Raw genomic sequence first — 16,528 nt, forward strand, 5'->3', positions numbered from 1 at the left:
CTTCAAATTGTGGACTACAGGCTGTATCTAGACCAAGTAAGGTCTCATGCAAACCCACATTCAATAGCTGTGCATCATTATGTGGCCTTTTTTCCCCTCACACATATGCCTCTGTCAAAGACTGTAAGGGGCAATATTCTGGGTGTGTTCGAAAATGTGATCTGGATACCTAACCCTACTCAGAGAGTTTGTGTGTTCGATTGGATTCCAACAAGTGAGTTTCTGCGAAACAGAGCGCACACAGTCTAAATTTTCCATGTGCACTCTGTTACAGTTGCGCTTGTTGCGATTACTTGATCATAATAAGCCGATCAAACTGTTTACAGGAAGTGAACAGCTAAATTCAAAGTGGTGTAGTGTATTCCAAAGTTCTGAACTCAGATTCAGAAAGCAGTTTTTAGAAATGATGGAACAGTTTTTTTTTTATTCCTCCATCCAAGTAGCCATTGCAAACATTATGCCTCATAAAAAGATGCAATGTTAAAGAGGTATTTCCAAAGAACCACAGTTCGTTCGACTGCATATGTCCGCTGAGCTTGAAAGTAAGAACACCCAAAATGATCGAACTGAGAGCTGAGTATGCCAGATATTCACTCACTTGTTTAGAACCCAATGAAGCAAAACTGAATGTTTGTCTGGATCAAGTGGATTTTGGGGCAACTTAAGCGCCCATTTAGTGAACTTTCAGTGGTAAAAGAATGCCTCAGTGGAGCTACTGACACACTCCTCAAAGGAATCTGCATGTGTCCCAAGAATTTTCAGAAATAAGGAGTTTAGTGATGAAACTCATAAATTACACGAGGGAACATTTTTGTTGAGTTAGGTCTGTCAGCTGTTTTTAGCTCATTTTTGTACAACTTCCACTTAAAAAGATGAGAGACTCCTTTAATTTTCATATAAGGCATATCTAACCTATGAGACTAAATAAGAAAAAAATCCGCTTCTGCATCATCCAAATGCTTTCTAGCAAACATAATATGGATTTGGACAGGTATTGCCTTAAGCAGGAGGGGGCATGTTTGGCACTTTCCTTGTCAGAGAACTCTGCATGTCCATTTTTCTCACCAGGAAAGTATGTAAAAATCATCTGTCATTTGAAAGGCACTTTATTTTATTTTATTTTTTTTTGCTTGAAATGCACATCTAACTTTTTCATTTTCCATGAATGTTTGACTTTATTTGCCAGTTCAGTTTTACTTCACGTTTGTCTGATATTTCACTTATTTGTATTCTTTGTATTTTTAATGTGAACCGTTTTAAGGTTGTATTAGACATCAGATCGACAGGCAGTTCGGTGCAGCATCTGTAGTGATATAGACTTTGTATTTGTCAATTGTGGAAGGAGCACAGCTGAAAGGTGAAGCTCTCAATTTACCGGTCGTGAGGGACACCTTCATCCTTCAACATGGTATTCATTATTGATAGCCCATGATGAGCACAGAAGTCCAATAACAAAATACCACTCAGGTTTTGATTGGTAGGGTGGGAGCGTTCCTCCGAATCACGCCCTTGCAAGTTTAACTTTTGTTGCCCATGTGACCATTGAATTCCCCTAGCAGAATAATGTATTCTCCAGCAGGAGTGCGTTCCAGCACCCCCTCCAAGGACTCCAAAAAGGATATTGGGCACTCTGAACTCCTGTTTGGTGCATAGGTGGAAACATCAGTCAGGACCCGTCCGCCCACCTAAGGGCAGAGCGAGGCTTCTGTCTCGTGAACCCCAAAGTGCAGGGGCTCAGCTGTGTCACAATCAGCAAACCCACACTTGCTCAGTGACTCCCACCACGGGCAACTCCAGAGTGCAAGAGACTCCAATCCCTCTCAAGAGTTATGGTATCAAAGCCCAAGCCGTTTGTGGAAGCAAGCATAACTAAATGTACTCAGAACATCTTAACCTCACACACCAGCTGAGGTTCTCTCCCTCTCATAGAAGTGACCTTCCATGTCTTTAGCGCCAACTTCTGTAGCGGTGGAATCGATCTCCAAGATCCCTGCCTTCGATCACCACCCAGCTCACTCTGCATGAGACCCTAATTGGCCCCTCCCACAGGTGGTGTCCATGTGAAGTCTGACCCACGTTACCCTTCTGGGGATGGGTGGGGCCACAAGGGTGCAGGCCCACACATTTAAAAATACTACAACTAGTTTTAAGATCAGAAAATGACTTTTAATTGTTGAGTACTAGAAATGTCTGATACGTTAAAGATTTCTATTCCAATGATATCCTACCGGGTAACAAAAGGCCTCTTTATACTCGTGTGTGCTGTGACTGAGCTGTGACTATTCCAGGAGTACTTTGCCTTTATACTCAAGTGCAACTCAACTTTGGAAATGTGCTGCAGTTCTTCTCCGAATTAGAGGTGTTGCAACAGCTTGCACGCCACATGGTTGAGTTTCTTCAGCACTTTTTGGATATTTCCGGTAGCCATTTTTACTTTCCTTTTCGAAACAAGGAATATAGCAACAACAATGGCAACTGTGGAACAATGTCTGCTTGAACAAATGAACCTAAATTACCAGATGATATGTTAAATTATGCTACAAAATTGATAAAGAAAACAACTTTCTCTGTGCAGTAACTTTTTTTGATTTGTGCATGGTAAGCTACATAGAGGTGCTCCGCAATGCATTGTTTAGGTCAAGTGATGCAATCCGTGTGTTATTCATGAGTATAAAGAAGCCTTGACATCTACCAAAGTTATTTACTGTGAAGACATTTGTACTTTTACAAAAATACTATTTTACCACCTTTTTCAGAGCCTTCCAGTCACTGCTTTTTTGTGTTTTCTTGCATGGACTGAAGATGGCAGATTTCTACATGTGAAGGAATAGGGAGAGTTCCCCATGAGATGTGCTTTTTTTTTTTTTTCTTTTTCCAGGACCTAACAGAGCGGATGCGGAGACTACATATTGAACGAGAGAGCCTTGAATCTAAAATGGGGGCAGAAAAGCATGTGATGAGAGCCCAACTCCGTGACCTGATAGAGAAGCAGCAGGTAGAGGTTCAGCAAATGACAGAGCAGCATCAGGCACAGTTGACTCAAACCCAACAAGATGTCCTGGGTCAACTTGAAAAACTGAGAATGTGTTCGGTAACACCACTATCTGTCAGTCAGGAGGCCCAAAGTACTGATATATTATCTGGTGGTTCAACCTTTTTCCAGAGGATAGCAGAATTGGAAGGTATGTTTTTTTTTTTTTTTTGGAAATCCAATCACTGTTTTAGAAAAGCATTCATATTGGTTAGAATTGTTTTGCTGTTAGTATATAGATTTAAGGAAGTGTCCAACCCAAACAAATTGCAGCGTTTTCCCAACATACAGTAGGTCCTTAAAGTATTCAGACCTCTTAAATTTTCCACTCTTTGTCAAATTACAGCCATTTTCTAAAATTAGTATTTTATTTAAAAAAGCCCTCATTCACATAGACACAGCAAGCCATATTGACTCCTAAAAAATGAATTTTGAAAATTAATGTAAAAATTTTTAATTAAAAAAAAAAATGAAGTTGTTTGACTGCTGAATTTTGGGATCCTCTGTCATTCGTGCTTGCAGATCCTCTCTAGTTCTTATCAGGTTGGATGGTGAACATTGGTGGACAGCAATTTTCAGATCACTCCAGAGATGCTCAGTTGGGTTGAATCAGGGCTTTGGCTGGGCTATTCAAGAAAAGCCACTGAGTTATTCTGAAGGCCCTCCTTTGTTAGTTTAGCTTTGTAGTTTGAGTTATTGTCTTGGTAGAAGGTGAACCTTCGGCTTAGTCAGAGGTCCTGAGCACTCTAGAGAAGGCTTTCATTTAAGATAACTCTGTACCTGGCTGCATTCATCTTTCCTTTGTCTGCGACCACTGACAGCATGATGCTGCTACCACCATCTCCACTGTTGGGACTGTATTGGACAGGTGATAAGCAGTGCCTGTTTTTTCTCCATACTTAGCACTTAGAATTAAGGCCAAAAGTTTTAACTTGTTCTCATCAGACCAGAGAATCTTAGTTCTCACAATTTTGGAGTCCTTCGTTTTTTTTTTCCCCAAACTCCATATGAACTCTCACATGTCTTTCATGGAGGAGTGGCTTCAGTTGGTTTGCTCTGCCATAAAGCCCTGACTGGTGGAGGGGTACAGTGATGGTTGACTTTCTAGAACTTGCTTCCATCACCCGACTGCATATCTGGAGCTCAACCACAGCGATCTTTGGGTTCTTCGAAACTCTCTCACCATGGAGCTTCTCCCCTGATTACTGTTTGGCCAGACGGCCAGCTGAAGGATGGGTTGTGGTTGTCACAAATCTTCTATTAAAGGATTATGGAGGCCACTGTGCTCTGAGGAACCTTAACTCATTCACTGCCAACCATTTCCTGTGGAGGGACTCTCTAAACTGCTAGGCATTTTCGAGTGTTTTCACTATTTTAAGCCCCACAGAACATTTTGTAGTATGGCGATGTAAACACCAAAACCGCCAAAAGATCAGACTCTCTTCTTTGATCGGAAAGAACGTTTTTCTAGCTTTTACGTTTTTTTAGTCATCAACAGTTAAATATAGGCTACTTTCAAATCTGTTCCTCAAGTGGGGAAAGAAAAAAAAGAGAAAACAGCCTTTTTTTGAAAGTAGACACCGCACGAACAATGACCTTTATACAAGTATTTTGTCTTTTTTTGTGAAAATTTCAAACGTGAAGATAAAACAACACAGCGAAAGTACTTTTGACAGTCAACACAAATACAACTGTACAGAATTTACATTACAAAAAAATGCATGAACAAATGGGGCTCCCACTATTTTACTTTTTTCCTCCAAATTCTCCTCCGTTACCGTTTGCTCAGTAGTCCAGGTTTTTATGAGTATTACCTTGTGGATAATATTTGGCAAAGTTTTAGCAAACTATGGATTTTGATTTTATTGTGATTTGGCTGTGAATGGATTCTTGTGTGGTTGTTATTCTCCTTGTAACCAGTCCTTACTTCTGCAAAAAAAAAAATATATATATATATATATATATATATATATATATATATATATATATATAACTTACTATAAAAATACATTTTGGAAATTGCTTTCATGGGACATGAAGGTGGCTTTCAATTACTTTTTTCATCTGCACTTTGTACTGGAATGGGAGTTGAACGTCTACTGAATGCATAACTTGTAAGTTTTAAAAAGTACATATTATGGCTAATTACTAGATAATACTTTTTGATGTTTTTGCAAGAATAGAAAAAAGTCCAAAGTTCTTTTCTTTCTCGTCATCCTAAAAGTTTCTGGACTCTTATTGTTTCCTGCAATATGGATGATCTGCGAATGGCAAATTCAAATCTGGACTGCCATAAGATGTTACATTGTAATATGAGCTACTTATCCTCGCGAAGGTCATGGGAGTGCTGGAGCCAATCCCAGCTGTCATCGAGCAGGATGCGGGGTACACCCTGAACCGGTTGCCAAACAATTGCAGGGCACATGGAAACAGACAACAGTTGCACTCACAATCACACCTAGGGGCAATTTAGTGTCTCCAATTAATGCATGTTTCTGGGATGTGGAAGGAAGCTGCTTAGCTATAGCCTGTCGTGCCGGTACTGTATAAGCAACAAGTGCCCGGAAAAACCCACGCAGGCTCAGGGAGAACATGCAAACTCCACACTGGCAGGTCCGGGATTTGAACCTTGGACTTCAGATTTGTGAGGCCAACGCTCTACTGCTGCATAACCGTGCCACCTACTGTGAACTAAAGGGACAATGTTTTTTGGGGTTTTTTTAATGAGCGTGTATGTTTGCTCAATCTCTGTAATGCTAGTTGCAAACGGTGACGTTTGTATTCATCTTTGTTTGACTATGTCGATGTTCATTGGAGGAACCTTGGGATCGATGAAGCTTGGCTGCTTTGAGGCCCTCTGCAGGGAGTTTACTCAGCACAATTCCAGATGCCATTAATTGAAATCCTGGTCAAGAGACAATCCGCCTGCAAGCCGTTGAGAGCATCTCGCCATATGTTTGGCTCCTCCTTTTAGGTGATCACTTTTCAACAAATCAATCTACTTGGAGCGTCGTCTGTTCTTGCCCCACGTGTTATAAAGCATCGTTCCTGTCGGTCTGAGTAATATTTAACTTGCATTGGTGCATTAAATTTCTTGTACCAAAAGCTATTTTTTTAGATAATAAAAAAATTGTGCTCTTTTCTGACATTGTTTCTCTCTTCATTGCTTTTGAACTACGATGACCCGCACCCTCCTTCTTCCTCTTCTTCCTCTAAGAGAGGGACACTCACCATGGGGCATTGTTCCCCTCTACAGGTGGCCATTCATTCCATTGGAGTTATCCAGAGGGTTGACGATCACACAGAAACTGCACAAGATACTCCCCCACCCATCTCCATTAAAAATATGCTTTTGATTTTTTTAGACAGCATTGGCAGGGAATAGATGGGGTCTGAATTACATTTTGGAAGGCATTGGCAGGGAATAAGTGTCGCAGAAATGTTTTTGTCACCATGGCCTGATCTATACCTTGCTACAATTCTCTCACAGAGCTATTCAGGCAGTTCCTTTGACCTCATGATTCTCATTTGCTCTGATATGCACTGTGAGCTGGGAAGTCTTAAAGAGTCAGGTGTGTGGCTTTCCTGATCAAGTCCAATTAGTATAATCAAACACAGCTGGGCTCCAACGAAGGTGTGGAACTATTTCAAGGATGATGAGAATAAATGGACACCAACTGAGTTAAATATGAGTCACAGCAAAGGGTCTGAATACTTACAGTTGTGTGATAATTCAGTTTTTGCGTTTTTATATATCTGCAAAAATGTCAACAATTGATTTTTGTCAATATGGGGTGCTGTGTGAGCATTTAATAAAAATAAAATAACTTAATTGATTCAAGCAAATATCTGCAATATAACAAAGAGTGAACTATTTAAGGGGGTCTGAATACTTTCCATACCAACTCAACTGTATTTAAAGGACCCACACATAATTTTAGGTGATGTATTTTATCAAAACAACTTTTTCTGCTATTAGGAATGTAATATTGACTCAGTGGCCCCTCACTAAACCTGATAAATATGAATTATAAAGTCGTCCACACAGTCCCAAGTTCCGGACATTTTTCTGCCAAGAGGACACAAAATCTGGTTGTTCGATTTTCTCGAGCTTACCTACATCACTAGCGAAGATCTCTGCTCCCTAGCCATTACTGTCCACATTACAAATGCTTGTGTGCTCACAAGTGGGTTTTCTGCACGGAGGCAGCCTTCTGCATTGAGGCAAACAATTAGAAGAAAGGGGGCAGCCTGAGCCATTTGTGGGCAAACTTGATACAAAAGTGGGTCAAACTGAAGTATCTGTGAAAGAAGCCTTTTCTGAACACTTGAATGACAAAACCAAGTTATTTTCTGAAATGAAATTGACCCTTTTATCTTTTTAAATCCATGTTCGAGAGTCATATGGAGGTCTTAAGAGACAAAATATGGGACCTTTGAAACGACAACAAAATGCAACTACTCACTTTTCCAAGTAAGATGAGTAACCCTTCCTTGTAATCATTGATTTGAAGCCATTTGTAGGTGGATTTGCTTTGACAATTGCCGTCATCATCCTATTCGTGATTTGGCTCCACTTTTTCAATTGACTCGAAACACTTGGATGAGGTTCAAAATTCATGTTTCATCATTAAATATATGTTTTTCAGTCCCAAGATGACGAAGACACATTTTGTCTTCCTGTAGATTTGGGCTGGACTGTAGGCTCCTCGTATAGGCATCTCCTTCTCAGCTCTAGGTTAAAATTTTGGGTTGGGCCTTTTGTGTGAAGTTTGCTTGTTCTCCTCCATCTTGCGTCGTCTTCTCCAGGTGCTCTTTCTTCCGGTGTCATTCAAAAAGCATGCATGTTAGATTCATTAAAGGCTAAAATGCCCATTCCATACATCTGGAAATATTTTCACAGTGCTTTACATTTTCCACATTTTTTTAGGCCCTTTTCCAAAATTTAATATTTTAATTCACACAATTCTACAGACAACACCCACCATTACGTTAACATTTTTTTTCAAAATTTGCTTAAACCAAAAGAAAAAATAAACTATTACATCTACAGTGGAACCTCATCTTATGAACGACTCTGTTTATGTTCAATTTGGGTCATGTCCAAAATTCTTGCAGTACCTCTACACATTATTTTTGGTCTTTGTAGGGAAGTCCCAATTTTTTTGTTTTGTTTTGCATTTTATATTCCATATATGAATAAACTATTAGCTAGTCCTACGCCGTACTCAGCAAATGAGCTCACATTTTTTCATAAATTTTGGACATAGCCCATAGCATTCGCATAGGATTCCAAGACCATTAAAAATGTGTACTCACTGATTTCAGGATTCAGGATGTACAAGTGGTCCTTTCATCAAAGTATCATGGATCCTAAGTAAATTGATATGCAACAGGTCTTCGTTCAAACAACTTCATATCTATCGTCTAGTATCTATGTTATGCAGATCGTGATCCATGTTCATTCTGATATACTCCATTTTTTTGTTCGACCTTTTCAAACTCACGACAACATTGGCATTCTGGCACAGTTGGCATTAGGTCACAAAGAGAACACGAACACCAGTCTTTCGAAACGACCCTGTCTCGAACATCTCCGAGGTCCATGTTATGCTCCTCCGTCAGCCTCACACCCCATCTCCAACACGTCAAGTTCCATGTGTGTATTCTGGCTCAAACGCATGAACATTGTACATTGTTATTTTTGTTTTGTTTTCTCAATAGTGGGAGTAGTAATAACAAGGAACATTGACTCGCTGTTATACTTGCTTTATTGGCTCTTAGCACACAATGCTTCCGGCTCCTATTTACGGCGATGCTTCACTTAATAGTATTTGATGAAGTTGAATCGCACCAGCAACCCGCCTCCTTATTTAAATTAAAATTATTTCGTTCTGGAAGTTGTTTTGTAACGTGATATTTTTCACAAAAAGAAGCGCTTTTTACATGTAAACTGCCAAATCAAACCAAGCCCCCCCACACCCCCGCGCACCCCCCCCCCAAAAAAAAAAAAGACTTCAGAGCACATAACCAAAAGAATAATAACAACTTATGGTCATTTATGGGATTTTTGGCATTGGCCGACCATGCGAAGAGAAGTTTGAGAAGCAAAAAGCATGGTGGTGGACGGAGGAGGAGGAAAACCTTTGACAGCTAAGAGAAAATGTACGTACATAACTTAATTCCTCTATAGTTTATTGGAGCCCATGGTGAAGAAAGAGGAATAAACTTGCTATAAATACATATGAGAAACTCAAAAAAACATTTTGTACTTTACCAAGGTGCGCTAGCATGTGACAAAGTGTGTGAAAGCGCTAGTGTGTGAGTCAGTGACGGTCGCGTGTCAAAGGGAAATGAAGAGCATCATTGGGTAAAGATTGAGGTCCCTCCTAGCCAATGGGATGCCAGGAAGATGCTGAGCGATAGACATTGGGAGTGGAGCACTATCACGCAACTTTCTAACCATGATACAGGATGTTTCCCTTCATTGGGGGCGCCTGCTTGAGCCGTCACCTTATCATGGTGGAGGGGTTTGTGTGTCCCGATGATCCTAGGAGCTAAGTTGTCAAGGGCTTCATGCCCCTGGTAGGGTCACCCATCGCAAACATGTCTTAGCTGAGGGAACAGACAAAGTACAACTCCAAAATCCCTCTGATGAGTACAAAAATTGGATCTTGGTTTCCCTTGCCCAGACGCGGGTCATCGGGTCCCCCCTATGGGGCCAGGCCTGGAGGTGGGGCTCGAAGGTGAGCGCCTGGTGGCCAGGCCTGCACCCACAATCAGATGCACAGCCCAAAAGGTTAATATGGGTCCCCCTACCCATGGGCTTACCACCTGTGAGAGGGGCCATAGGGGTCGGGTGCAATGTGAGCTGGGCGTTGGCCAAAGGCAATCTGATCCCTGGCTACAGAAACTAGCTCTAGGGACATGGAATGTCACGTCTTTGGAAGGGAAGGAGCCTGAGTTGGTGCGTGAAGTCGCAAAGTTCCTACTAGATATAGTCGGACTCGCCTCTACGCACCGCTTGGGCTCTGGCACCACTCCTATTGAGAGGGGTTGGACTTTGTTCCACTCTGGAGTTGCCCACAGGGAGAGACGCCAAGCAGGTGTGCGTATACTTATTCCCCCCAGCTCGGAGCCTGTACATTGGGTTTTACCCCGGTGAATGAGAGGGTAGCCAGCCTCCGCCTGCTGGTAGCGGGATGGGTCCTTACTGTTGTTTGTGCTTCTGCACCAAACAGCAGTTCAGAGTACCCACCCTTTTTGGAGTCCTCAGAGGGAGTGCTAGAGAGCGTGGACAATGTTCCACGTTTCCATTGCTGAGGGGTGCGCTGCTGACCTCAACTCGGGATGTTGTGAGTTGGTGAGGAGAATACTTCGAAGAGCTCCTCAATTCCACCAACACACCTTCCCATGAGTAAGCTGAGTCTGGGTGCTCTGAGGTGGGCTTTTCTATCTCTGGGGTTGAGGTCACAGAGATGGTTAAAAAGCTCCTTGGTGGCAGGGCCCCAAGGTTGGATGAGATTCGCCCGGAGTTCCTAAAGGCTCTGGATGTTGTGGGGCTGTCCTGGTTGACACGCCTGTGCCACATCGCATGGACATGTGGGACAGTGCCTCTGGATTGTCAGACTGGGGTGGTGGTCCCACTTTTCAAGAAGGGTGACCGGAGAGTGTGTTCCAACTATACAGAAATCACACTCCTCAGCCTCCCTGGTAAGCTTTATTCAGGGGTACTGGAGAGGAGGGTCCGTCGGGAAGTCAAATCTCTGATTTAGGAGGAGGAATGTGGTTTTCGTCCTGGCCGTGGAACATGTGGACCAGCTCTACACCCTTTGCACGATCCTGGAGGGTGCATGGGAGTTCGGCCAACCATTCTACATGTGTTCTGTGGACTTGGAGAAGCCGTTTGACCGTGTCCCCTGGGGAGTCCTGTGGTAGGTTCTTTGGTTGTATGAGGTACCGAACCCCCGATACACGCTGTTTGGTCCCTGTACGACCACTGTTAGAGTTTGGTCCGCATTGCCGGCAATAAGTCAGACATGTTTTCGGTGAGAGTTGGACTCCGCCAAGGCTGCCCTTTGTCACCGATTTTGTTCATAATTTTTATGGACAGAATCTCTAGGGACAGCCGAGGCGTAGAGGGTGTCCGGTTTGGTGGCCTCAGCATCGCATCTCTACTCTTTGCAGATGATGTGGTTCTCTTGGCTTCATCAAGCCGTGATCTCCAACTCTCACTGGAGTGGTTCGCAGCCGAGTGTAAAGCGGCTGGAATGAGAATCAGCACCTCCAAATCTGAGACCATGGTCCTCAGTTGGGAAAGGGTGGTGTGCCCTGTCCGGTCAGGGATTAGATCCTCCCCCAAGTGGGGGAGTTCAAGAATCTTGGGGTCTTGTTCATGAGTGAGGGAAGAATGGAGTGGGAGATTGACAGATGGATCGGTGCAGCGTCTGCAGTGATGCAGACTTTGTATCGGACCATTGTGGTTAAGAGGGAGCTCAGACAAAAGGCAAATCTCTCAATTTACCAGTCGATCTACGTTCCTACCCTCTCCAGCTGTGGGTTGTAACCAAAAGAACAAGATCTCGGATACAAGCGGCCGAAATGAGTTTCCTCCACAGCGTGTTCGGGTTGTCGCTTAGAGATAGGGTGAGAAGGTCTGTCATCCAGGAAGGGCTCAGTGTCGAGCTGCTGCTCCTCCACATTGAGAGGGGCCAGATGAGGTGATCTTATTCGGACGCCTCCTGGATGCCTTCCTGGTCAGGTGTTCTGGGCATGTCCCACTGGAAAGAGGACACGCTGGAGAGACTATGTGTCTCTCTATGTCTATGTTTCTCTTGGGAACTCCTCGGGATCCCTCCGGAAGACCTGGAAGAAGTGGCTGGGGAAAGCGAAGTCTGGGTATCCCTGCTGAAGCTACTTCCCCCACGACCTGACCCGGAAAAGCAGTACAAAATGGATGGATGAATGGAATTTGGGGGCTACCAATAGCAGCGCCTTTTTCCTTTCGTATCCTGAATTTTCCTCCATAACTAGAGAGAGTATTTTTCGGTTCGGAACAAGAGATACCACTTGATTGCCTTCACCCATCTTTTGGTGCATCTTGGCCATGAAGTCGCGCTCTGAACGGCGCTCCAGTCTATGATAGAAATTTTGACTGTCCTATTACTGTCATTATCCACACACCCGCTATCGACACATCCTCCAAAACATCCCCATATGCATATTTAGCCAGTCCAGATCCACCAAAAGCACCACATTCTTTGTGAAGGAACATGGAAATTGGTGGAGTATTGTCGCATTTAATTTTTAAAAAAGTTAAACAAAGCACTGAACACTTTGTAGTTAGTGGTTCCTAAGAGGAAGCACTTGATTAGTGGAAATCTCTATGCTGCGCTCCACCTTGCGTTGTGCAACCATCATTGACTGTGCATCACAGAATGCATATCTGCATCATAATAGCTGCAGTAAATTAGCATATGATCACCTCTATTTGCTGAAATTATGATCATCCAGTGAGTTTGTGTTTGTAGCTACAGTGAGGAAAATAAGTATGTAAACACTCTGCGATTTTGCAAATTCTCTCACTTCGAACTCACTGAGGGGTCCGAAATTTTCATCTTACGTGCACGTTCACTGTGAGGGACACAATGCAAAGGAAAAAATCTGAAATCACATTGTATGATTTCTTAAAAAATAATTCATTTGTATGTTACTGCTGCAAATAAGCATTTGGACACCTGTGAAGATAAAAAAAAACATTTGGTACAGTAGCCATGACTAGCCTCTCAATTATTGAGATCAAATATTTCCTGTAGTTTTTCACCAGGTTTGCTCACATTGCAGCAGAGATTTTGGCCCATTCCTCCAAACAAATCTTCTCCAGATCAGTCATGTTTTCTGAGCTATCGCTGAGAAACTGAATTTGAGCTCCTTCCAAAGATTTTCTATCAGGTTTAGCTCTGACGATTGGTTAGACCACTCCAGAGCCTTGTAATGCTTCTAATGGAGCCACTCCTTTGTTATCCTGGCCGTATGCTTGGGGTCATTATCATGTTGGAAGACCCAGCCATGACTCATTTTCAATCTTCTTAACTGAGGGAAGGAGGTTGTTCCACAAAATCTCACAATACATGGCCCCGGCATCCTCTCCTTCATACAGTGAAGTCGCCCAGTCCCATGTGCAGAAAACACCCCCAAAGCATGATTCTTCCACCTGCATGCTTTACAGTAGAGAGAGTGTTTTTTTTGGATGGTTCTCATTGTTTCTCCATGGTGATTGGAATTAAGAACAAAAAGTTGTATTTTTGTCTCATTTGACTGCATAACTTTCTCCCATGCCTCCTCTGGATCATCCAATGGTCATAGGCGAACTTCGGACAGGCCTGGTTGTGTGCTGGTTTAAGCATTGCAACCTTCCTTGCCATGCATGATTTTAAACGATGTTGTCTTAGTGTATTACCCACAGGAACCTTGGAAACAGTGGTACCAGCTCTTCCCGTGTCGTTCTAGGATGATTCCGCCCTCACTTTTATTAGGATCATTGATACGCCTTGATAGGAGATCTTGCTTGGAGCCCCATCCCAAGGGAGCTTAACAGTCATGTTTAGTTTCTTCCATTTTGTAATAATTGCTCCAGCAGTTGATCTTTTTTTCACCAAGTAGCTTGGCAATTTCCCTGTAGCCTTTTCCATCCCTGTGGAGGTCTACAATTTTGTGTGTGATCTATGGACAGCTCTTTGGTCTTCGCCTTGTTAGTAGTTGGAGTTTTACTGATTGTTTGGGGTAGAGAGATATCTTTATGCACCTAATGACCTCCAACAGGTGCTTATAATTTAGAATAGTAGGTGGACTGTGAGCTGACGTTTTAGGGCTGTTTTTGGACTAACATGTCTTTGAGTGCCAAAATTTTTGTTGATTGGCAAGTGTTCAAATACTCATGTGTAGCAATAACATACAAATTAAAAAAATCATACATTGTGATTTCCTGATTTCTTTTGTCGATTATGTCTCTCACAGTGGACATGCACCTAAGATGAAAATTTCAGACCCCTCTATGATTTCAAATGGCAAGATCTTGCAAAATCGCACCGTGTTCAAATACTTATTGTCGTCACTGTACGATGCTTGCAGCAAGACCCAGCGGTCGACAAATAGGCTGTATTGCCGAGCATCTGAAACTGACAGAAGAGCAGCATGGGCGGCTTATCCATATGGACAAGTATAGTTGTTCCAATGGATAAACAGCTGTGGTAAGAGCAGCTAACCTCTGGAAAGGCTGCTCCTATGCAACTTCCTTTACAACTTTAGCTCACTGAACAATAAATTAGATCTCCAAATGGAATCTATCAAAACAAACAATGGCCTTCGTTCGTTCGGCAAGGAAATGTGTAAGTACACAGCCGCACTTTTGCCAGTTTGCTTGATCAGCAGCAGGAATCCCCCAGCCCTTTACATCAGCCACAAATTCAAATTTCTCAAGATAATCATTAACATGAATGATCGCCTATTCTCATGTTTAAAATGAGGAAAAAAAAGTAAATCTTTCAACTTGTGTATTATTCAAGTTTGAGAAGAAAAAAAGTTTTTCTCAAGTCAACTTTATTTATAGTCTTTTCATTGTTGTTATTGACAAGACACTGAATCGTTTTTTAAAACTTTCTGTTCTTTATTATGTGTAGCCCAAACAAAGCAAAAAATGGATGAAGCCAGCAGATCAGAGGCCAAGTTCGTGAAAATAAAAGCCTGGTCTAAATCTCGAATCAGGCAGCTGGAGGAGGAACTGAAAAAAAGTCAGGTCAGATGACCATCCATCTAAATTTAGCATTGTATTTTTCTTGCCTGTCTTCTTTTGTTAAAATGTTTACTGTTGTGAAATGTTAATACCATACCACACCACTAACGAGTATTTCTAATCTGATACATGCCTGAAATAAAAGCAAGCACACATACATTGGTACCTTGACTGATAAATGCCCCAGTTTTCAAAATACAAGCTTTTGCTTTGGAGGTTTTTTATTTTTTATGCTTTCGCTTGTAGGCAATAATTACGAGTAAGCTTTAGACCCTACACAGCAACCAGTGAAGTGATAAAAATGGAGGAATTAAGGGGGAACCACTTGGTGTGAACCTATGCTTCATTCACAAGTAGATTTGTGCAATTTTTTTTTCAGGCAAATCTTGCCTACATCACAAATAATGTTTCGTTACAGCCGCATAGAATACTCACTTGTGCGTTCTCTCATGTGCTGTCAACATCATACACTCTATGCATCACGTATTTCAGGGAAAATTGGTCTTGTTTTTTTTTTTTTTTTGCTCTAAATTAGTCCTCAGTATGGCTCCCAACAAAGTGAAAAGTGAAGTGATTGTGTTGTCAAAGTGCCACCAATACATAAAGCATGATTTTTAGTACGTTTTTAATGAAAAAAAAAAAGGCAGCCAGAATGGACCCATCGGTTTTTTCACCTCACGTCATGATGTTGTCGCCATAAAAATCCTCTCGAGGCATTCGTTTTGGAGAAGAAGCAGGAAGTGACGTTTTTCCAGACACCCACACTGGCGGGTTCGTATGTTTGTACCAGTTTTACCGGCGGGAAAGTAGCTCATTTCCTGAGTGTTAGCCAAAATGCCATCTCGTTGTATTGCTGGATATTGCTCGAATATTCTGGAGGATGGATTCACTCTTCACACGTTTCCAAAAGGCCCGGTTCGTCGTGAAAAATGGATTGCACAGGTGCAAAGTACGAGAGCTTTGTGTGTTCCAAATGACAGGTTGGTCTGTATAGAGCTATGCAAAAATAGTAAGTAAATAATAAGGGGATGAGAGCAACGGTGGTGTTGTTCATCACCGCTACAGCCTACGCTACATACTGTCATACATCTTGTCGGGGAGTCTGTTAGAAGTTATTCGCATATCATCTAAATATGTCTCGAAACGATAATATTGCCCCGGTCACTTCACCGATTATGAGATATTCTCTTTCGTATCAAAGGGGCATCGGAAAATCCGAAAATCTCTGTTGTTCGTCTCCCACAGCAGGTGGCACAGCGTCTTCTCAATGGCAACTGTCCCAGTCTGACATCTGTTAATGACGTTACAGGCAATATGGCTGCCACTGGGATGTCGAGTGAGACTTTCCGCATAAATGACAACTCTCCAAAATGTTTTTTTTCATGTAGACATCGAAGTAAATAATATTATATGTTGTTTTCATCACAATATCTATTTTAAAATGTATATGGGCATCTCGGTGGCACTTTAAGAATTCCGGAAAGTGCCACTGTTGCAATCGTGTCCACTGAGTTTTCGCTTGCGTGGCTCGGTGCATACCATAAAATATTTTTATTTTGTTGTTTCATCTGAAGAGCTGTTAACACTGCGTACAGAATGTTGTTCCTATGACAGCAGAAATGTCATCAGTTGACCCTTTTGCACATATGAGGGTCCTGCAGTACATGTAATACATCTTTTGCTAAAGAAAGACTGCCTCATGAAAA

General features: G+C 42.2%; 1 protein-coding gene across 8 annotated transcripts in view; it reads left to right on the plus strand.

Annotated features, from left to right (window-relative positions):
- si:ch211-220f16.2 (golgin subfamily B member 1) overlaps positions 1-16,528 on the plus strand; it is a 136,252-nt gene that overhangs the window by 54,413 nt on the left and 65,311 nt on the right. For 7 of the 8 annotated variants that reach the window (XR_009794358.1, XM_061815638.1, XM_061815637.1 and 4 more), the window contains 2 exons: positions 2,879-3,182; positions 14,710-14,825. Coding sequence is in view for 7 of the 8 variants with exons in the window: in XM_061815638.1 (XP_061671622.1) it covers positions 2,879-3,182; positions 14,710-14,825 (420 nt within the window). In the remaining variant the exon portion in view is untranslated. The remainder of the gene's footprint in view (positions 1-2,878; positions 3,183-14,709; positions 14,826-16,528) is intronic. The other variant, XM_061815642.1, reaches the window with a different exon arrangement.

This window comes from Syngnathoides biaculeatus, chromosome 3 (assembly GCF_019802595.1).
Source record: "Syngnathoides biaculeatus isolate LvHL_M chromosome 3, ASM1980259v1, whole genome shotgun sequence".
In the NCBI taxonomy this organism is placed as follows: domain Eukaryota; kingdom Metazoa; phylum Chordata; class Actinopteri; order Syngnathiformes; family Syngnathidae; genus Syngnathoides; species Syngnathoides biaculeatus.